This window comes from Echeneis naucrates, chromosome 16 (assembly GCF_900963305.1).
Source record: "Echeneis naucrates chromosome 16, fEcheNa1.1, whole genome shotgun sequence".
Taxonomy (NCBI): Eukaryota; Metazoa; Chordata; class Actinopteri; order Carangiformes; family Echeneidae; genus Echeneis; species Echeneis naucrates.
This window is the reverse complement of record NC_042526.1, coordinates 13,439,035-13,461,987: the sequence shown is the minus strand read 5'-3', so window position 1 is coordinate 13,461,987 and position 22,953 is coordinate 13,439,035. Positions and strand designations below refer to the sequence as shown.

General features: G+C 40.3%; 2 protein-coding genes across 2 annotated transcripts; both read right to left on the bottom strand.

Annotated features, from left to right (window-relative positions):
- Positions 1-6,238: 6,238 nt before the first annotated feature.
- LOC115056276 (annexin A2-A-like) lies at positions 6,239-10,783 on the bottom strand. The gene is made up of 13 exons (XM_029522589.1): positions 10,647-10,783; positions 9,993-10,048; positions 9,770-9,863; positions 9,320-9,414; positions 9,102-9,215; positions 8,883-8,973; positions 8,583-8,662; positions 8,427-8,486; positions 7,635-7,728; positions 7,406-7,501; positions 7,191-7,249; positions 6,779-6,901; positions 6,239-6,674 (listed from the first exon to the last, which is right to left on the bottom strand). Exons 2-13 carry the CDS (start codon positions 10,038-10,040, stop codon positions 6,615-6,617), a joined length of 1,014 nt encoding a protein of 337 aa, XP_029378449.1. The 5' UTR covers positions 10,041-10,048; positions 10,647-10,783; the 3' UTR covers positions 6,239-6,614.
- A 201-nt stretch (positions 10,784-10,984) lies between these two features.
- On the bottom strand, positions 10,985-21,909 carry ice2 (interactor of little elongator complex ELL subunit 2). The gene is made up of 15 exons (XM_029523100.1): positions 21,799-21,909; positions 18,106-18,207; positions 17,669-18,008; positions 17,463-17,582; positions 17,245-17,379; positions 16,911-17,027; positions 16,434-16,593; positions 15,487-15,668; positions 14,579-15,392; positions 14,323-14,492; positions 14,080-14,209; positions 12,844-12,928; positions 12,593-12,643; positions 11,886-12,129; positions 10,985-11,352 (listed from the first exon to the last, which is right to left on the bottom strand). The coding sequence occupies exons 1-15, from the start codon at positions 21,810-21,812 to the stop codon at positions 11,215-11,217; spliced, it is 2,802 nt and encodes a 933-aa protein (XP_029378960.1). The 5' UTR covers positions 21,813-21,909; the 3' UTR covers positions 10,985-11,214.
- Positions 21,910-22,953: the final 1,044 nt, after the last annotated feature.

Below are 22,953 nucleotides of genomic sequence, written 5' to 3'. Positions count from 1 at the left end.
GATAGAACCAGCCTTTCTGAGGTCTGCTCTGTTTTAAGCACAGCTATAATGAAGGCCTCTCATCACTCTCTGGTCGCCTCAATTACCAGCTGCAGCCGCACACTTTCAGTGGCAAAGCCTAAGGCCACCTGAATATACCTGCATCTCCTTTGCTCTTTGACTAAGAGACACTGGGCGCACTTGAAAGGACATGTAGCTAAGTAAGGTAACTTGCACCCATGACGCTGGAATCATGAAATGTGGGATTGCACCCTTGAAATGCAAAACACAAATGCCAAGAAAGCACAATGACAAACTCGATACATACTGCAGATATTGTCTGCAGTTTCAGGTTGTTTATAAAGCAAAGTGGGGAAAAAAAATCCAAAAGCCAAATAAGAATTTCTGCTGCACTTTAGAGTTGAACAGTTTTGTTGTCTCTGTTGTCCTGTACTGTAATGTAGCAAAATATGAACAATTTTCCACTATATGCATTGAAAAGGAAATATGTATAGAGCCCCCCCCCATCACCACCACCTATGTGTCTTAAGGCAAAGATGGCCATTGAAAAAGTGCTGGTTCAGTCTCCCTCTGTCTCTGGGCATAGCTTTGATCAGTCCCACCTCAAGACTTATCCTGGAGGGAGCACTATACTCTTATTCTCCATGGCTAATCATACTTCCTGTCTTTGTTATGCACTTTAGACAAGCGTCAGATAGAAGAACAGGAACAGATTTGCCCTGAGAACCTGGAGAATAAAGCCTCTGGTTGTGCTGTGGCTTGTCTTCTCCAGCGGATTTCCTCATGAATATTTCCACTGTTTAGGAGTGGTGGAATTCAATCCATTGGCGTTTTTTTTTTTTTTTTTAAAGGTGGTTTTGAAAGGGACAGCGAGAGAGAGAGAGAGAGAGAGAGAGAGAGGAAGAAGAAAAAGCCTTTCAAAGTTCAAGAAGCCACCACAAATGTATTTTACGTTACCTGATTGTGTATTTTTTGTCTGTAGTGCAGTTGTTGGTGGCAGGAGTTCAATCCTGCTGTACAGCCTTGAGATGATGCTCGAAGCCATGGCACCCTGCGAGCCAGAAGATTTGAAGAAGTGAAATGGTTAACAAAATAATTTCACATGCGCAGCATATTCTTTGGGCTCAGGCAATATTGCTCTGCCTGCCACCGGTGGCACTTTTCACCAAGAAACGTGCTTTGTGTATTTCAGGCAAGTACAGAAAAGACCATTTTTTTTTGCCTGGAGCCAAAAAAGAATCAAAAGAAATAGACAAAAAAATCCTTTTTGTGCTTTTTTTCGGGGAGCTGGAGGTTTCAAAAACCATCCTGTGTTCTATTTTTGAACTGATTTCCATATCCATGGCCACCTGAGGGCGGTCAGGCTGCTCTGGCCAACTTCCTCACAGACAGAGGAACCAGCAGTGACAGGGACACAAATCCAGGCACAAACCATCTTCCATCCTTTCCGAAGCCCACGCCACTCATTATCCTGCCTGGCACCACCAAGACTCTCACATTCATTAGGAAATTAACAGCTATAAAAAAAAAAAATAAAAACAGAAAACAACAAAATCATTTTCCCTTTTACTTCGTTCTTGCTTTACACGCACACACGCAAATATATTTATATATATATATATATATATATCATTTTTTTCTGCTTCAAAGCCTGCAACTCTCTACTGTGCCCCAGGGTTAATTAACATGAACCAAACAGTGAATGATCAGAGAGAATGGGAAATCTCCAAAGGTTAAGTGTCACATGGGAAACGTGTTGTCAGGAGAAGAGGATGAGGAGGAGGAAGGCTGGAGTTTTTTCTTTTTTTTTTTTTTTTGTTTTTTTTTTCTCTCTACACGTTCAAAATCAAATGAGAGCGAAGCAGAGCGGTGGGAAGAAGTTTGTAGACACCTTTCCAAAACTTTGCATTTCTCCTGTCAGAGACGGCGAAGCTTCACATTCTGGGTTCAAACAATATCTGTAATTCTGTGACATTTTGATGAACAAAAGAATTCAGCAGTTTCTTCCAACTTGCACTCCTCTCAATGAATCGACTCCCTGTTTTGTATAATATCATTCTATTTCACTTTAGAGAAGTACACACAACACAATTCGTTAATGTGACAAGCCAAATCTCGCCGGAAAAAAAAACACATCCATCACAAAGATAATCACTGCTTTTAAAGACCTACTCATTGAGATTGTATCTCCTCTTGGTTTATCCCCAGCGGGAAAAAGAGAAAATGACTTCATGATCCACAGATATCCTGGATGGCATGTCTTGCAGGTGAAATAGTATGATTTCTCTCTGTAATAATTAACATGGGCTCCTTTTCTCTCCCTGTGGCTTGTCGCTGACATTTGGTTCATGCTTGAGTGTCTGCCTAGCTGATTTCAATCTCCTGCATGAAGGTGAGGCTCTGTGAGTGAGTGTGTGTGTATGCATAGTGTCCAGTGGCCAGTTCCACAAGGACACTGCTGACGGGGCCTGCCATCAGCAGATGGGATTAAGCATCATGACAATATGGATTAGAGACCCACTCAGTCTGGAAACACCAACAGGTTAGAGGCTGAGAGCTAAACACTGAAACACAAATGAGTCTTGTCAGCCTGTTTGTGTGCTTGCAAAATTGCATTATGCAAAGGGTCATATCTCACTCTCTTCTGAATACATATTTTGACAATATTCAAATTTATCACAGCTCGATACATATCGTCCACAGTGACACACCGTATTGATTTACACTGTGCTCTGAGGATGAAAACACCTTTGAATGGTCACCTCGTGCGCTGCTGCAACAAGCCTTATTTTACATTATTACATTATGTATGCAGGCTTGAGTATGGATAATGGATGAATCTAAAGCAAAGCAGTTTAATTACCCACCATCATTCTGTCTCACCTAGATGTGGAGCACACATCTTATCAGCCATGGTGTAAATAAACATTAATATGCCACCCTGATGAAGACTGTCCTCGCCTTGCGGTTCTTTGTATATTATCATCATCGCTGCAAAGTACACACACGCAAAGTGATGCAGTGGCATGTGCAAACAACGAAGGAGCTGCTGAAGCCAGGGCCAGACCATTACAACCACTTCACAGAAAATTATCATCAGTGCATCTGGCTTTAGGCCACACAGGGCCATCAAAAGATTAAACCTAGACACACACACACACACACACACACACACACACACACACAGACACACAGTTTGCATATTTGCTTCCTGTATGATATAAAGCAGACATCTGATGCTTCCACGGCCCATTTCAGACATTTGATCAAAACAAGTGGATCACAGCATTTTCAGCAAGCGTGGCTTTCCTGCAGAAGATTCCCTCTTTTGCGTGTCTGGTAGAGTGGCGAGTGGCAGAATAGGCACAAGGGGTGAAGATTAGTCTCTGTGGGCCAACTGGAGGAGGAGACACAGTGGGTGTAGATAGAAAACGTGTGGGTTAACCAGCCAGAGGGTATTCTCATCCCTTCAGCACATGGCAAGAGAGAGGAAGCTTCAAGCAAAGAGAGAACTCAGCATCCAGTCCAGCCCTGAGCATCAAATACTGCTGATCTGATAAACTACATAAAAGTCTAGTTTTCTCTCCAGGCAGGTTTTTTTTTAATACACTGGATTGTGACAAGCAGCAGGTATGATTGATTTAACATACAATTACTAGCTGCAGCTCATATATAAAGAGTCATTGTGCACTTGTGTAACCTTGCTGAGATTTTCTTTGGGTCCTGAACTCTTAGCTGAACTCTTCAAAGACATAAATTGTGCTGCATTTCCACGCAGCTCTTTTATAAATTTCTCAATGTCTTTTTTTTTTTTTTTGGTCTGGAGATGGACTGACTGCAGCCAAAAACCCAAAAGGAGACAGGCCTTTTTCTGCTCTCTTATGTTGTTTCAATCACCAGTCTACTGTACAAAGGAGGCAGCCTGATGGCATGACGGGTGCACATCGCTCGTCTGCCTGTGCTGTTGTCTCAGTTTGAGCCTCATAAAAGGAAGCGGGCCTGACGATGCCAGAGGCGGAGGATTCAGCTCTGCGGTCTGAGCAGAGAAACATCAGCGCAGCGCCATTCTTTAGAAGGAGATGTCCTTCATTGTGCTGCCAACTCTCCCTGGGGCAGCAGCACAAGACACAGCCTCTTATTTACCATATACAGGATCTCTCCATGGCCTTAATGAGCCAGGATATTCAGCGTCACAGAGACAAAGGCCATGCTTTCACTTGAAGAAGCTTTGGTTTTGCGGAATTAAATAATGATAATTAAGAAAATATTAATCAAACTGTGGCTCTTGCGGCTCTGGAGATGTGTTGAGGGAGCAGGTCTTCCAGCTGAGCCTGTAGGAGTTCTCATTTAGAGCATGCCTGCGACCTACAGAGCTGCAGGCAAATACGCGCGCACACAAACACACACAGATGCACACAATTAAAAGCGGACCTTGGTGGCCTACTGTTCTATAATTAAACGCCCTTTGGTGTTCTGCACAAAAATACTGAGAAAGGTTCAGACGTGTCAAAAGAGAGCAAGACAAGAAGAAACATTTAAGAAGCTGTTGGTTCTCTGAGCTGCAAGTTCTGCTCAATGCAATGAATTAATAAAATGCACAAACTAATACCTTCCCAGTGTGCAGTTGGTATGTCTGGCGGGCCGGCAGCAGCTATACAGCTGTACTGTGAAACTTTAATGCTGCAGGATGCCTGCAGCGCTGCCTGGGCTTTGTCTCTGAGGTGGTTTTGGCGGTGTTGGAGGCGGGGGTTGAGGGGGGCTTTCCACATGTTCGATCTAACTGGGACAAGTGCTAGAAAAAGGAACAGGATGTGTGTGACCTTTAAATCCGCCAGGTTCCAGCTGCCTGACCACTGGCTCTTCACTGCTATAACAGATGACTTTAAAAAATGAAAGCGCCTCCTATAGCTTCTTCTTCTTCTTCAAAAGAGTCATCAAAACTCTGTTCAGAAATTCAAACATGATGGGGTGATTATATGGTATTATTCTTCACCTTTTAGGCTTGTGAGTGCCTGTCATTTGGCTCTAGTTGTTATGGTAATGTGAGGTATTCCATCTCCTTTCCCAGCATGCTCCGTGTTTGACATTCATGGGGTTAAAGTCCTCTGAATGATGAAGTGCCAGCGTTTGGGACAGTAAATTGCATCGTTTCAATTGAGAAGAGAGTTCCCCTTGGGTTTGCTGGAGGTCCCTACGGGCTGGCCTTGAACAGAACAGCATGTTGTACATCCATATAAAAAAGAGAAAAATATGGTGGTACTTTCCTCTTTATGATGCAGAGATTAATCTGTCACCATATTCATGCGTAAATCTCACTCCCTGCTTTGGAAAATACTGTTTTACCTTACTTTACACTATATTTTATTTTTTTATTGCCAATAAACATAAACCATCACAAAGGGCTAATGTTCTCATCAATATTATTACAAAATGATCATAAATCCAGCGCCTTGTTAAAATTTGACACCATTTCCCTCCTCAGCTACTCAACCAGTAAAAATATTAGACAGAAGCATTATTTTATCAGGCGATTTCGCTCCCAATAACAGATGATCTTCTCTTATTTTTGAGTTACAGTACACCACTTTATTTTCATTAGATTATTAGGTCCGTGCTTCCTTCCACATCCTCTCCCTCATCGCTGTGTTCAGCAGTACTGATCTTGCCTTTTGGGGCCATTTTTTCCTTATACTTCAGTAGAAATGCCTTGACAACACTGTGGTGGTTATTTCATCCTGAGAGACCACAAACTAAACAGCAGAAACACACTGTATATACGCTTGTTTAGTGGTATGCAAATCATCTTTGCCGGAGGTAAAATTAACATTTTTAATTAAAATATTAGCACCAAACAAACACAGAAAAACACACTAATGATTAAATCATCTTGATAGAACCACATAGTGGAAAATGAAGGCAAGATTCTCATAATTATTTTTATGAAAGGATGTTATATGGATCGTATGTTACTGTGTTTTTATAGTCATTTAAGCTAAAGAGCAGCCTTTAAATGTCATTTTTTGCAAACTTTTTTTTATTGTTTTAAGCTGGAAAATAATAATTGTTTTCATATACAAATATAGTATATATAAATATAGTATATATTGTGTATACATCTTTGATATATATATATATATATATATATATATATATATATATATATATATATATTTATATTCAACTTCACTTATTCCCTGAAATAATCCTGAAAACAGACTGATGGAAGGCTAAAATGTAATTTAGAATAAAATATTTGAATATATCTAAAGATGTAGTTTCTCTGCCTTTCCTCAGCAGGTATCAAATATCGTAATTCTCTGATGGTCAGGCTAGTTGAACCTTTCTGCAGCTGCTTTTAATGTAACTATAGCTCCCTCCTGTGGACAACAATGTTAACTAAGGGAAAACTCAGGGATTTTAAAATGTATCAACAAAGCAACTTTATTTTAACAAATGTAAGCAGTAATACAGATTCTTCATGTAGCATTGGAATGTGTGTTGCATGCGGGGAAAAATGTAGGACGGAGTTTTGCAGTTAGATGTTATATTCATCAGGCCACCTTTCCGGCGTACCTTATCGTTGGTGGAAAGTGAGACCGTTTTGATCCAGGTTTTTAGACCTCTGGACCACAGAGTCCGAGCAGAACCTTCTGGTAGTCTCCCTTGGTGTGCTCCTGCAGACACAGAGAAGGTTAGATAAGCTGCATGACAGAGCCAGACTCTGTAAATCAGTAACAGGCCACTGGGGGGGTGGGGGGTTGCTCTGTCATTCACTCACAATAATGGTGTTTTGCAGAGACTGTCCAAAGTTGGCCTTGTATTCAGAGCAGATCTTCTTCAGGTCCACTTCACAACGGGACACAATAATCCTGGTCACTATCTTTTCTTTGGCTCCTTTACTCTGAGGAGACGAGCACAAGTCAGCACTTAACTTTTACATCTTCTATACTTATCTACCGCAGCTGATGCAACGCTGTTGTAAGATAACTTCGCCATCTTTGGATTCTCTGTTCCTGCAGCAAAATTGCACTTTCTCAAGCAGATAAACTTCTTATATTGGTTGCAAAGTGTAAAAAACAAAAAAAAAAAAACAACCCAAAAACAAACAAACAAACAAACAAAAAAAAAATAGTTTGGCCTTCACACTGGCCATAATTGTGCAAAAAGAAAGAGAGCAGCAGTGTAACTACCTTCATGGCTTCATTCAGTCTTTTGGCGAAGTAGAGCTGTTTGTTTTCAAAGCATTGAACTGAAACAAAAGAAAAACAATAAATATCCACCATAATTTATTTTGCATTATTTCATTTTTTGTTGATATTATATTGCTTAACTATCAGATGAAAAAAGGGGCCACCGCAACTCTCCTCGTATTAACAATATGAAAAACTCAAAACAATAAGTGTACCTAACACCAGGAAGGACTTCTGCAAGTCTCCTTTGACCTCCTTCTGAATACTCTCCTGCATGTCGTAGGGGCTGTAGCTCTTGTACCTCTGAAAGACTATCAGGCAGAGAAAATGATTCATTCTGACTGGTAGCAGGTACATTTTTAAAATTATTCAGGAGAAGCAAAAAGAAAAAAAAATTATAACAGTCAAGGATTTTGTGAATGATTCCAGATAATAAAGTGATACCTTTCTGCAGGTGGGGTACACTTCTCTCAGACATTATGGAGATCCAGGTCGCCACATCAGTTCCTTTAATCTTTACGCCAGCGTCATAGAGCGCCTGAGAGGAATCAGCAAGACAGCAGTAATATTAGCCATACTTTACACTTTGTGGTGTGACAGTAGTGATGCTCTATTTAGAAAGACTGCACTAAATGTATTATCTCAGGTGGCAACCAAAATAACTGCTTGTGCAAAATTCTTATCTGCATGACTTTTTCTCACATTATCCAGCACTTCCACAATGTCAGTTGTTTTTGTAAAATTTTCACCAATTTAGTTGTTCAGTAAAATACCAAAGATTAAGAATGTGCATCATTCAGAAGGAGAGCACACTCATGCATTCTCCTCCTTAGTTAAACAAGGACAAAGCATGAGCACGGCACAAAATTACTTGGCCTCCACAATCTTCCAGCCAATTAGCTAAATGTTTTGGGAATTCTTTGAAGAACCCAAAATCTCAAATATTTTGCTTTCCCTTTCTCACATTTTTGTTTTATTCTATAATTTTAGGTGTGTTGTTCTGCAAAGTTGTGTCGTGCATATTTTTGATGCCATCATCATTCTACAATGTAGAAAAAAATACAAATAAAGAAAAACCACTGTCTGTTGACTGGTACTGTGGAAAAGGCCCACTTATAATTCTTTCAATAAAATTATAAGGAGTATTATAAGAGTCAAAATGTCGGGTGAGTATTTTTTCAACAGGGAGCAATTTAACACAGTTAAAAATCTATTTACTTAGAAATGGCAACTCACTCTGGCATCTTCATCAATCTTTTCATAGTCAACAATAGATGACGGTTCAGCTCTCTTGGTCTGCACAGAAATAAGACATGACCCAATTCAGCTGCACATTCTCATTACATGTGTACATATATAAAAATCATCAAGAAAGGCATCGACAGATCTCACCTGCACTAAAGCCAAGAGCAGCTTTGCAAAGTTCCCCGAGGTGTCACCTGCAACGTCTTTCTCCAGATCTTTCTTGAACACTGTGTGAAATTTTCAGTTTAGATATTTACACTCTCTCTGCATAAGCAAAACCATCCAATGGCTGTTGAATTTTTGGTTCAGGGACTAGACTTTTTATGGACAGAGAGAACCATGTTTGTACATGAATCTTATAGTGCATGGAGCACAGACAGCCCAACAACCTGAGGCTGACACGTTGTACATTAAAATGTGCGCCCAGTCTGGATGTTTTAAACTTACACTCTTTGTAGACCTTCTTGATCTCCAGCAGCTCATCGTTGCTGCGTGAGCACAAAAGCTCAATCAGCGTTTCTTCATCTGTTCCTAAGCCCTGAAGAGACAGAAATCTTCATTACTTCTTAAAAATGGCACTTGAAGCTATAGCTGAAGAAAAACTGTGCTTTCGCCAGTAGAGGGCAGTGCAACCCCTCAGTGAAATCCACTGATTGACTCCTTTACCTTGATTGAGCCTCTGATCTCTGAAGCATCATACTGGGCCGTGCTCTTCATTAGTCCAAGGATCACTGTCTCCAAAGAACCAGACAGCGCTCCCTTCAGGGCTGAGATCATGTCCTAAAAACATAAAAATACAACAGTTTTACCAGATTGGACTGCATGTGCTCCAATATCGGAGCTAAGGAGCTCTTTATTTATTTTCCTGTTCAGGCCTACTGCACCTTTTTTGCCCTCCTTTCATATGCAAAAGCAACGTCTCTCCTTTGGGAGTAGGTCCGCTGTGTTAGGACATCAATGATGGTCTGTTCATCCACTCCTAATGTTAACGCACAAACAACACTAAATGCATAGAAATGTATTCTGAACAATATAGCTTGTATTTTAACTATTATAGCAAGTAAAGCAAATTTACTCCACATAAAACATCATTATAAGAAAATGGTGGGTTGTCGAAGTGGTCAGGCTGCTGCCAGTAGCTCTCCATCAGTGGTCAGCTGAGTTTTGCCAGCACAGAGGAGCAGACCTGGAGCTGTTCCCAGCATGGTGAAAAGAAATTTTGAGCCAGCATGCTGACTCACAAATACCGGCTATTCATTTGGGCAGAAGTGTTGCAAGAGGTGCAAAATCAAGCACAGATTCCCCCCCCCCCTTTTTTCTTTTGTGTATCTTGCCTTTGGATTTGATAGCTGTGTCTATTCTGGCAGCATCTTTGTTAGGGTCAAAGTCCACAGCAGGTACCACGGTGGGGAACTTGGGTTCATTTGCCTACGGATTCAAAGTATGACATATAAAAACAGGAGCAAAAGTAGACAGGCTGTAAGGAGCGTATCCCACATTGTTAAAGCATTATATACTTTTCAAGATGAAGAAAGGAGAAATATATGAAGACATTACCCCAATGTTGAGTGAGAGCTGTCCGAGGAACTCTGATACCATAGACATCTTGGGTCCTGGAAAAGATAAAAGTATCAACATGATCTTCTCATCAAATCTCCCCATAATCCCATCACTGACCTGTATGTTCCTGTTTGTTTTGTCTTGTCTCCAGACATAATCACATGGTTCATGTGACTATGTCTTAGACAGGCAAAGAGAAACTTAGTTTATTCAAAAGAGTCAAACAATCACTGCAAGTGAAAGCATTTTCACTTGTGTGGTATATTCACCCCCAAAGTGTTACTACACTGGTTAGGTGATGCTGACAGTCTGCTAACTTTTAAATCTGTGCTCTGCATTCACATTAACAACCCCCGAGACACACCCTGGTGTTACTGTACTCAAGTCTGGTGTGACAACTGAGTAGATTCATACGCACACTGCACATTACTGAAACTGAAGCATTGTGGAAATTTGTAGTTTTCCTTTGGTTAAAAAAAAACAAGAGAAAACACACAAGCTCAACACAAACTGAATGAAGAATGTGGAACTCTTCATAAGTTGTGTCTGCAAACTGGAAAATTCCCTTCTTTCTCATGTAATGTTGTTCAGGGTAACTCATTTAAAAATAATCTTATTGCCCAGCTAAATGAATGACCACACTGTACCTACCTTTGCTGTGTGAGATGAGTTGACAGAGATTTGTCCAAGCGAAATTCAAGTGGAATGGGTGTGGAGCTTTAACTTTCCGACATATAGAAAGGCTTCCCCCTTCAGGGCTCCTGACTCATACCCTCCCCTCTGTGCACTCGTGACTCCACCCTTCCTTAGAAACCACTGCAAACTTAAGAGTTCAAGGATTTCAAAGCTTTGGGTAACCTTCCCCCTCCCACAAGCTATTCTAAGTGAAGTGTGTCTTTAGGAGGTTTTGTGGTGATGTTTAATACTCACTTCACACTCCAGATCTTCAAAATGTCTGCCCAAAAAAGACAATAAGCAAACTCTGAAAGTAAAATTTGTTTATTCTTGGACCATTTTACAAATGACTATACATAAAAAACACTCTGAACAAAATACCAAGCTTACATTCTATACTGTACACAGTGCTTCTGCGGCCACAAATATATTTAAGATCATAATGTGTTTCCAGTATGATGACTTTCCCTAGAAATGCAGGTTCAGCTCCTCTGATGTATTTAACCTATATGAAACATGACACTACCTGCTATGAGAAGTGATTTTAAATTGACTTTCGAATTAGGTTTACAATGAACTTGCCACGCCTGGCCGCACGTTTATTTTGTTTTTTCTTGGTGTTGCTTGTACTCAAGTTGCTTGACTGCCTAGCTCCACGTCTGTTGGCCCCAACTCTCTGCGTCTGGTGGAAAAAGGAAGGCAATAATGGAGCTTTAAATAACTGGATTCTAAATTCAACTAGCACAAAACATTATACCCTCCAATATTTTTGTGTTACAATCTAATGGCAAATGTTGACCATAGGAGAAGGAAAAAAAAATCCACAGTGGCTGGGGGGGGGGGGGAGATGTTGGTTTACTACATGCTTCACTATGTGGAATTTTTGACCAGCATCCTGTGAATGTCTCACACTAAGTTATGGCATGTTCTCTTTTGTCTCTCTTGTTAGCTTTGGGCTTCTGCAGACAAACTATGTGGTAATGTGCTGGCTGAGCTGTCTGATAAGGAAAAGGTCAAATGCTTAGCACTCACTGTAAGTCAGTCCTAGAGTCGAGTTAATTTATCCAGGCTTTTAGGAAATCCGCGTGTGTGCGTGTACAAGTATTTTTTGTCTCTAACTAAGGATGCAGACTCTTGCCATAAACTCAGGTGATGATATTTTTTCCACAGTATGTATCAAAACTGTAGCTACAATGGAAAAAGATAATCACACACCTTTTGGAAAGGTTTTGTTGGGAAGGTGCAGGGGACACGGCCATGTGCTTGGTGGAAGGGTAGGACCACAGTGGGATCAACCGGTATCCAGGGCAAAAGACCAGAAGTTGGGGGCTGTGGGACCGAGCTGTGGAGTTGTTGCAGGTTATATGCGCCCCGGGTCACTTTTCCAGGAGGTGTTTTTAATAAGGTCACAAATGGTTCCCCTGTTTTGTGCACAATCAAGTACTGTCCTTTGTCTAACCTAAAAATAAAATTAAGTCAATGAGGGTGTGTGAAAGTCAACATCTGCATATTAAGTCATGTAGAAGCATGTTACAGCACTCAGGGATTTGTTCTTTGGCTGGAATGTAAAGGTAAACAGAGCCTTAAGAAAGCAGGTGACACAACTTTTGAGGGTTGTTGTGTAACCCCACAATCATGAGAACAGATGATGTCATATCTTTAGCCCAAGGTTGTCAGCACATCATCATAATCATAGATTGAACAAAGATGTGCCCAGACAATTCATCTGCAGAAGTTGTCTGCCTATAGAAAAGTTTAAGAAAAGGATAATCTTTAAAAAACGTCAATTAATCCACGAGTGTATAGTTTTTACACTTTAAACAAGCCTTGTGCTTGGATTAGAACCCATTATATACACAAATATGTACATTTTTAATATTAGGCAAAAATATAGTAGAGGGAGGTCAGAACTATAATCTTACTCAGTTAGCTTTTTCAGAACGTGGTGCAGTATATTCAGTGACCTTGCCGGCCTGCGAATGGAAAAGAAATATCATCAGTCTGAATACTGGGGTGGATGTAATTTTCATCACTGATGTAGATGCCAGAAAAAAAAGCAATGGGTGGAAAAAACCTGATTATTGATGATAAGACAGAATCTTAACTAACATAAACACTTAGGAATTATTGGGTTAATCCTAATTATCTGCATACATCTGCTCTAAGAACTCACTTGAACCCACAGGAGAGGTTCTGTTGCCAATCGTCAGGCAGCTTTCTCAACAGGGACACTTTTGATGTGTGCGCACTGATGTGAGCTACAGAGACAGATAGAGAGGGTGAGAGACAAACTGAGAAAAGTGCTAATGAGGGCGCACATCAAGAGTTTCACCTCGTCATCAATGTAATTCCTAGTGCTTACAATGCAATTAGCCTGCGATGATTTGCCAGTGTTGTTACAAGCTGGAGTGGGGGGTAAGAAATGTCGGTCCTGTTGTCTTCCCTGCCTCCCACTCCAGCTTGCAGCTCCCGTTTATTTCAACAGTGGCTCAAATATGGACTACTGTATAGCCTGAAACCAAAGCCATAATCACACAAATGGTTAAGCCACGTGATGTGCCAGATGAAAAACCATTAAGTAAAGAAGAAGTGTTTCATCAGCTATGCATGTTCTGTGAAATGGGATATTTTCTGTATTATTTCATGCAGTTTCTCAGACTATTCTTCTTACAGTATTACTAGCACAACAGTTTATTTCTTGACTGGAAACTCTGACCCATCTAAAAATAAATAAATAAATAAATAAAAAAAATAACAGAACACAAGTGTCTCTGGTTACTTTTGGGTAGAGTTGTTCATAACAAGGAATCTGAATAAAAGGAAACAGCAGCTTGTACTTTTAATGTGGACTGTGTGTCAATGGAGAGGGCTATAATTTAGAGACTGCTGTTTTCAAAATCTGCAGATTGCCGGTGACGTACACTCCCAGACAACAATGAGACGAGTCAATAAATCCCTGCAGCTACTACAGGAAAGACATTACCTGAATATTGAAATACACATCAGCAGCACACATAACGTAATAATATTCAATGAGACAATTTGACTAATGTTATGAACAACATTTAGCTGAGCTCCGCAACAGTCTATTTTTTGTAATTCCATAACAACCAAATTTGGCTGTTGTTATGGCAACAAAGCAAACTTAATCACTACACAGTGGCGGCAGGATGGTGAGTCATTTCCGTGCTATTCCATTGGTTTGTGGGAGGATTTGCCTTGTGGACTTTGCACAACCCAGTGAGGGAACGAGAAGAAAAAAACTCTTCTTTTCAAAGCCCCATAAAGTTATTTTGTCCATTTCTTAGCATTTATGTTGAAAATGAAAAGCACAGTATCACATTTTTGTCTCGATTGGAACAGAATTCAGAAAGAGCAGTATTGCTGATAGCAGTAATAAAAGTTTTACCTATGTATGAAACTGTGCTGGAGTGGAGCAATGTTTCAGTCCATAACTGGCAAGCCTCACTGCTGGTTAGACACTCAACACCATAACACAGCTGGTACTCCAACTTGGGCAACACATGTACTGGCACATACTAGTGGGACATAGACAAAGGACATAGAAAGAATAGTTTGATAAAGTTTGATATACTGATTGTACACCTCAGCTATGAAATTCCAGAGCATGTTAGCAGAGCAGCACTGATACCTGGTTTTGCTTGCTGCCCACATTTCTTGAATGGGTCAGTGAGACCGAGCTGCGCACCATGACCAACAAATCTTGCAGACTGTAGAGCTTGTAGAGCAGGTTGCCCTCTTCTGGAGCATTGTAGTCTTGTTCATCTTCTGCACTGGCCTGCAGGTCTTCTGACAATATTTCTGTGTAGGGGACAATGATGCACTTTGTGTTACAGGCTTATTGAGCCAACTTAAATCCACACAATAAGATTAAATTTGACACTAACTTTTGCACTCTGTGGTGTTGGTATTAGTCATGGGTGCAAAGCTTTGGGAAGCAATGCAGGTCTCGCCATTTTGATTCTGGTTTCTCTCTAAATATGAGTACACGCAAGGCTTAACCAAAGACGTTGCATGGGAGTGAACTGCAGGTCCCAAGGGTTTGGTGGGTGAGTTGGTCTCCAGGGATATAGTGGAGTTTTTGCCTGTGTCGTTGGCAGATTTGAACATTGCTGTTTGCATGCGGAGGATCTCTCCCAGCTGGTCATCAGCCTTAAATCTTTTGGATTGTCGTGGCCGCCTCATAACTTTTTGAGGGGAAGACGTATTCACAGGATCTACGGTAATTGTTGGGTCAGGAGAGCATGTTGTGGACTCAGGCTGTTTTGTAGCTGGAGACACAGAAACATCGATGACCAGCTTCTCATCCTCAGAATCGCCAGTAAGGTCTAAGTCTTTGACACTTTCCAGTGCAGAGCCTTGCCTCTCCTGTTCAGTCTTTGGCACATTGGACTCGGTTTCAACCTGCTGAGTTGTCTCTTTCGTCATGGAATCATCCATAATTGTCAATGAGGTGTCCATCTCCTCCAAGGAACTGCTCCTTGTGGTTACATGATGCTCACTTAACATCTTACTCTTTGTTAAAAGAGGGACATTTTGTTCTTTTTTACTTTTAACACATGCATCCTGTTTATTATGCATTTTCTTCACCTCAGAGGCCTTTTTGGATGTTGTCTCTCCAAACGTCTCCAGGTCAGTAAGGTCCACCTCAAAGTCAAAACTGCTGTTTTCAAAAAAGACTTGATTTCTTTGTGAGTTGTCCTGGTTTAGAAAGAGAAAACAAAGAATCATTGCTCCAAATGACATAAAAGCACATGGCACATATGTTTTAACTTTTACTTGCTTGTCAACATACCAGAGTGTGCTGCGGGTCACCCACAGGAAGCTCTGTCATCACATGGAACACATTTTTACTTCCAGTCTTCTTGATGGAGAGTTTCAAACTTTCCTCATGGTAGAAGTGACTCCTCTCTCTCACTGTCATTTCAGTCTTCAGAAGGGGTGAGTCTATATACACAGTTTTCCTCTGAATATTGCCTGTACATAAAACATAGTGTGAAGTAAAAGACTGTGTGAAACAGTGTCACCATGAGGTCGTTTGATGTAAATGCACAAAGTGGTATCACATTTCTTCAAAGCTCCATAATGTTTCCCACACTGACAGGAATGGAAGAAATGCTTTTAAAAGAAAGTGTAAAATCCTTTATATTTTTGACACAATTTTTAAAAAAAATACTAGTCCTCTGAAGCATATTATAAAGAAATAGCATTTCTTTTACTATACTATTTTAATGTTTTATTGAAAAGACCTGTAAACGTGCCAACAAACTCTGACACAATTATATTAAACTACATACTATATGTTACTATTTTTACTGCACACGCGTTTATGTCATTCATTCATCTTCTACTGCTTATTTGTTGTGGTGGTTGCAGGAGCCAATCCCATCTCACACTGGGTGAGCAGGTCACCAGTACATCACAGGGCCAACACACAGAGACAGACAGAGACCAACAACCATTCACACTCAGACCTACGGACAATTTAGAGTCACCGATTAACCTCAACATGCATGTCTTTGGGCGGTGGGAGGAAACCAGAGTACCCAGAGAACCAGTTCCTCCATGCAAGCACAGGGAGAACACACACAGAAAAGCCCCAGGCCTGGGTACCAAACCCTCGACCTTCAAACCTATTTAAACATGTATTTCTGTAAGCATTTTTTTATTCTAACTTGGTCTTATCAAAACAAATTTCATCATGATAGCCTAAGTGACTGAATGCAGATACCAAGGCTGTACCTTTTCCGGGATTCACTTTGATCCAAACAGGTATTTCCCATGGCTCTGCAAAATCAGGACTATGGTTGTCCAGCAGCTTGACCAGGGCCTCACGAGTCAGACACACGTGAGGCTGATAATGGGCACACAGCTTCTCTGCATTGCCATCGCTGCTGATTGTCTGTAGAAAAGCAACGACACTATGTCAAACCATGAAAATATCCAATGTATTAGTAAAAAAAAACAAAACATGTAACTACACATGGATCTTTAAATAACTTGACTTTCACAGTCCAGCATCTTATCAAGCATGCTTCAGAAAAACAATTAGCACTGGTTTTGCTGAGCAAGACATGAACACCCTCTGGTGTCTTTTGTGAAAACTGCGAGTGCTGAAGATGGGAGTTACAATAGACCTGCGGTCATGAATCCCATTCTAGCAGTAAAATATCTTTGTGACTTTATTGGAGTAATTAAAAAAGGAAGACAATTGCTTACAGCGTGCATGTCCTTAGCTTTTTTAGCTGGAGGTTTCTCTGACGAAACACTTTGATAATCCGATGCAAGCTGTGCATCAGCAGGCAAAATCTTGTGGTCGGTAATATCCACACTGCCCTGGGGAAATAAAGTGTGCAAAGATGGAAATGGAGGAAGTGAATCAACAACAAAAGACTAATTCTGCAATACAATACTTCAAGATCCAGGGTTGAAAAGATAACTGGACAAAGGCCTTTATGAACAGAAATATGTGAAGAGCTAATTCTACACATCCAAGGCTAAAACAGTTCTTATGAGGCAGAAGAAAAAATATTCAAAATCTAAAATCTCTTACCATGATTAATAGTTGCTTTTCAAAGGTCAGCATCAGCCTGGGGTTGAAAGTTCCACCTGTCAAACTAGTCATTTCGTGGATTTGGTAGAGCTGAGGAAATGTCTTAATGCACTCCAAACAGCTTCTGAAGAAATCCTGAAAACAAATGTGGGATGTGTGTTAATACTTATCTACACACGATACAGAGCTGCATACAAGTGTAATCAATGCATCGGTACCTCTGAATATTGCAAAGCTCCCTGTGATATGAAGTTGTAATCCTTTGCACACATTTTGGCGACATCCTTCAGGTACCCCATGAACTGCATTATTTCTTCATTCACTTTTGCCTTTAAATACTGACATAAAAGATAACATTGTTGGAGTGAAATGCGCAACAGCTACTCGCAACATCAAAACAATGTTAAAAACAGAAGACTGGTACCTCTGGAGGATTACTAGTTTTCTTATTCATCAAAAAGCCAAGATATGTCTTCTGGTCTTTGCTGGACAGGTTGGACAGGCAAGGGAATGGCAATCTTGGTTCTGGGTAAACAGGCAAGGCTGTATTCTCGACCTGCTGGAGCTTTTCTTTGGATTTTTTGTTATCTTTACATTTTTCTTCACCATCCACACTATCTGCACAGTGAATATCGGTATCATGGTCATTCTTGCTGATGACACTGTCTTCTTTAAACTCCACAGCACCTTCTGTAGAATGAGAGCAGGACGCTTTGGCGGCGCCAACATCACATGCCTGTTTTATGTTGCCATTCTCTACAGGACTTGGGAAAAAAAAAAAAAAAGAAAACACTTACTCAACAAATTAAAAGCTTTCAAAATGATGTAATGCTTAATTGGAAAATTTACTGGCATACGTACCTTTGAAGAAAGGCCCACAGTTCTCTGATATTCGGTGCAAGGGAAAATTTGTCGTATAGGTCTTTGGTAAAGAATGGACCATCAGGAGGTGGAGGGTCTTCCCTTTAAATAAAGATACAAAACAAAACATGTATTATATGTTTTATAACATTTATTTGTCCATTGTTTTTTATTACAGCTGTTATATTTGACATTGATTTATATCATTTGATTAACCAAACACTCATACAGTGTTACACATAATTTTGAATGCCATGGTCACATAATCAAAGTGAAATTGCACAAAATGACTGTGATATCCTAATGTATGCTCTGATATTTTTTACTGAGCATCCAGCATGGCACAACTGTGGATGGGACGCATACCTGTGGTACTATGTCCCAGCAAACATTTAAGACTAAACTTATTTTTGTATTTTTTATTTATATATAAAATAGATAGTATAATTGTGTATATGTAGGAATGTAAAAGCAGTCAAATGCCCTATGCATGTTATTTGATTACAATAAAAAGTAAAATAAAATAGATCAATAAAAAAATATCGAGTAATGACTAAGTACATTTTCGAACAAAAAAAAACTAACAAAAAAACAAAACAAAAACAAAACATGTGATGGCGCAACATATGATATAACAAACACTTCAGCATCAAAGTCCCGTTTCAATGTTCAGAAAACAGGAGGACTTCTCAGGTTAAATCACTGAACTACATTATCATGTTGATACAACATGTCTCTGAGGAAAAATTAAATTACCGTGTCCAGTAAATTAGAATTTAAAGTAAAACTCCTCATAGATATTGTTTGAATGAAATACAATTAAATTATTTATTTCAAATATCGCTAACCGTTACTCTGTTTTGTTGATTTCAAGTGAAGTTCGTGTCTCGTTGCCTAGTTTGTCCGACCTGGTGTGGTTTCTTTTGGTCCTCCCCAGTGCAGACAACAAAAAGAACACAACAGTGGTCGCTGTCCGGTCTGTAACTTTATCAACGCTAATTCTGGTTAGCACATTTAGCTGTTAGCTGCCGGTGTGTCAACCGATTTGGTTCCCCCCAAATTCCTGGTCCCCTTTACGCTGATTTACTGCTGAGTCGTGCGTAGTTGCTAAGTTACCGTGCGTACTTAAGGAAGAAACACAAATAGAAACACAGCTGGGTGTACGGAAAGCGACATGGAAAAGGCAATGTGTAGGTTACTGGTGTGTTATTTATTATATAAAAAATAAATTGAGAATGCATTTGTTCGGCCATTCATTGTCAATCTTTGTGTAAATGGATGCCAGCTAGCATAGCTGTGCGAGAGTAGCCTACGTTAAGTAAACCTCACTGCCGGATCACTTACACTAGTTAGTCGCTTCGAAATGGACTGCTAGCTAACTTATTAGCTAACTGGTTAGCATGCTCGGCTGACGAACTGATGACATTATTTTTGACGTATAACGTTACTATAGCTTACCGTTCATTTGGAAACGGGCGGAGCTCCTACGAATGACATATTTCTGCTCCTCGGAAACACCCACCGGATAGTGTCCGTATGTTTCATAATTCACGAGATCGTTGAACACAAGTTTAAAATTTTAAGAACATACACTCACATGACAGACGCTCATCCTGGCCGCCCGAATGTATCAACTTTGCGCCCTTTGGAAGCCTACACATTATCTGTTATGTCTTGCACGACATGCCCATAAAATAGACATAAATATCATTGATCGATCAGCCGGTTAAACTGTAGCATATACACAAGAAAAATTCTGGTGTAAGGCATGGTATTTATTTACTCAATTACTAATTTACTAATTATAAACAAGTCAACAGGCGTGGACTCAGAACTAAGAAGAGGTCACGTGGGATGCTGGAGCCAATCGCAGCCCACTCTGGGTGGCACGTCATCACGGTTAGGTCAGGTGACGTAAATGTGAAATGGTGAAGTAGCGCAAATGTTTGCTGCAACTCGAGCAGCGCTGTGGCGCAGCGGTTACGCTGCCGACCCACACCTAGGTGGGAGGGGTTCGATTCCCGGCTAGGGTAGGTGATGTAAATGTATAATGTAATGTATAATGTAATGTAACCCCGGGGTTAATTGATGATAATGTTAATATGTATACATGATGTAGATGATGTAATCGTGATTGTAAGACTTACTGTAATGTATGTAATGTTGAATATGTATGTAATATGTATGTAAAGGTCCATTCCCGGTGTGGGCACCTGAACTCTACGGAGTTAATTGGTTGCGAGTAATGGACTGGGCTAATGCAGATACGGCGCCCCCCCCAGGACCTAGGCCGAACCAGACCAGACGGGTGACGGCACCCCTCCAGGAACGGACCGAGACCAGACCGGAGACAGTACGCGTCCACAGACTAGACCAGTAAAGCGAACAAATGAACTATTTTTGTGTCCGAGTCCTGTTGACTCGAAAATATATTTCAGTATATTAACTTGTTTTCTTCCTAATTGTAACCCACCCAACGAATGGTTTGGCCACCGAAATTTATAAAAATGTTTTTTTAAAAAGGTTGTGACGGTGAATTTGGGACGAGAAACATAGAGCAAGGTAAGAAACAGGGTCGTTAGCTTGTAACGTAAGCTAACTGGCCAACTCTAATGCTAACGTCCATTAGCCTAGCTTGTGTTAAAGACTGACACAAAACGTTATCTTTGACAGAACCAGCTGAGTTTGGGAGCTTCATCAGAAATGAAGAGACGGAGAGGGTTGTAGCTGCAGTCAAGTAACAGAGAAAGTGACATGGGGGGGGGGGGGGGCAGAGGAATTTATTTAACATGTTGGCATCTTGGCCTACATTAGCATTAGAGTTGGCCTAACCCTAACTAGTGTAAGTGATCCGGCAGTGAGGTTTACTTAACGTAGGCTACTCTCGCACAGCTATGTTAGCTGGCATCCATTTACACAAAGATTGACAATGAATGGCCGAACAAATGCATTCTCAATTTATTTTTTATATAATAAATAACACACCAGTAACCTACACATTGCCTTTTCCATGTCGCTTTCCGTACACCCAGCTGTGTTTCTATTTGTGTTTCTTCCTTAAGTACGCACGGTAACTTAGCAACTACGCACGACTCAGCAGTAAATCAGCGTAAAGGGGACCAGGAATTTGGGGGGAACCAAATCGGTTGACACACCGGCAGCTAACAGCTAAATGTGCTAACCAGAATTAGCGTTGATAAAGTTACAGACCGGACAGCGACCACTGTTGTGTTCTTTTTGTTGTCTGCACTGGGGAGGACCAAAAGAAACCACACCAGGTCGGACAAACTAGGCAACGAGACACGAACTTCACTTGAAATCAACAGAACAGAGTAACGGTTAGCGATATTTGAAATAAATAATTTAATTGTATTTCATTCAAACAATATCTATGACGAGTTTTACTTTAAATTCTAATTTACTGGACACGGTCATTTAATTGTTCCTCAGAGACATGTTGTATCAACATGATAATGTAGTCCAGTGATTTAACCTGAGAAGTCCTCCTGTTTTCTGAACATTGAAACGGGACTTTGATGCTGACACCGGTGAACTTTCAGCCGGGCTTAGTTTAGTTCCCTTAACAAGCGCCCATTAACCGCTCCGGATAATATGTTACAGGAGTTTAAATAGCCCAAAATGTTCCGCTCAAACTACACCAAGGACAAAAATAGCAACGAAAGTATGACTTACCAGACCAGTTCCATCACTGCATCTTTCTAATGGTCCGCACTGTCGACAACATTAACTGGGCGTTGCTGCCGGTTAGCATTAGCCGGCTAACAAACGTTTGACAGGCAAGCTTCTTCTTCGTCTGATATCATGTTTGACATTAAATCTCTGCGAGCTCGGCTGCCCCCGTGTGGACACTGGTCGATCTGCCGTTTCACAGTGCAGCAGAAAACACATCCATGAACATCATTCTTATCAAATTGCCCTGAATGTCCATCAAAAATATCTTCCCCTCATCGAGAGAGAGAAAATAATTAAATAATAATTATGAAAAGAAAAACTTTTCTCATTAAAGGTTTAACTGCTGCAAACAAACCTTTATTGGCAGAAGTGAAGCCACCATTATTTCTATTTCCTGTTCAAGGAACCTACGTACCGATTTCTGGTTACAATTAGTCTTTGTGAGATCTGTTCTGAATCATAATTTACCATGATCATTGTGTTAAGCATAGAGCTTGCTTAAAATGGTAAGACATACATATTTCTTTATGTCCTGAAAGCGCTAATGATAAATTGATGAAACATTTTCTAAGAAGTCTAAGGAGATGACATTGATTGATATGTAACGAGGAATAAAGTCTATATATACATAATTACGCAACTCATATTGCAGTTCCAAACACTCATCAAAGCGGTCAAGATGTTACACAGGAAACTTGAGTCAAACTGTTATTTTCCATCAAGGCAAATTGGATTGGATTCAGGAATTCATTTGCACTTTTATACCTTTAAGAAAAATCTCTTGGGCTTATGTGTGTATTGTTTAAATTGTCCCTTGTTTTCTCGTTCAGATTTTAATTTCCAGTTGCAGATATTCAAAGGCACGCATTCAACTGGTTTCATTTGTAAATCAAAGATATCCAGTCAGATTCGTTTGCGTGTGTGGGTGTGTGCCAGAGAGGAGACAACAGAGACAGTTAAACAGTCAGGAAATAAAAGCCCATTACAAGCGGTAAATTTTATTATGGGATAACAGCACATAAAGCACATCTAAAATCGATGTGTCCAATGCACTTTTAATAAAGGTAATATTAAAGGTACAGTTTCTAAGTACAATATAACAACATTCATATTAGAATGAAAAGTATTTAAAAGACAACATTAAATTTCTTATTT

Bases quoted from the DNA above. Each gene is read 5' to 3' on its own strand.
- LOC115056276 (XM_029522589.1), bottom strand. From the start codon at position 10,040: ATGTCTATGGTATCAGAGTTCCTCGGACAGCTCTCACTCAACATTGGG. The intron at 9,415-9,769 runs GCAAGATACACA...CGTTAACATTAG, and splicing joins CACAGCTATCAAATCCAAAG to GAGTGGATGAACAGACCATC. The intron at 7,502-7,634 runs GTATCACTTTAT...TCTGCCTGATAG, and splicing joins TGTACCCCACCTGCAGAAAG to TCTTTCAGAGGTACAAGAGC.
- ice2 (XM_029523100.1), bottom strand. The intron at 17,583-17,668 runs GTACCAGTCTTC...CTTTTATGTCAG, and splicing joins AAACTAGTAATCCTCCAGAG to TATTTAAAGGCAAAAGTGAA. The intron at 15,393-15,486 runs GTATGTTGACAA...TTTCTAAACCAG, and splicing joins GTGACCCGCAGCACACTCTG to GACAACTCACAAAGAAATCA.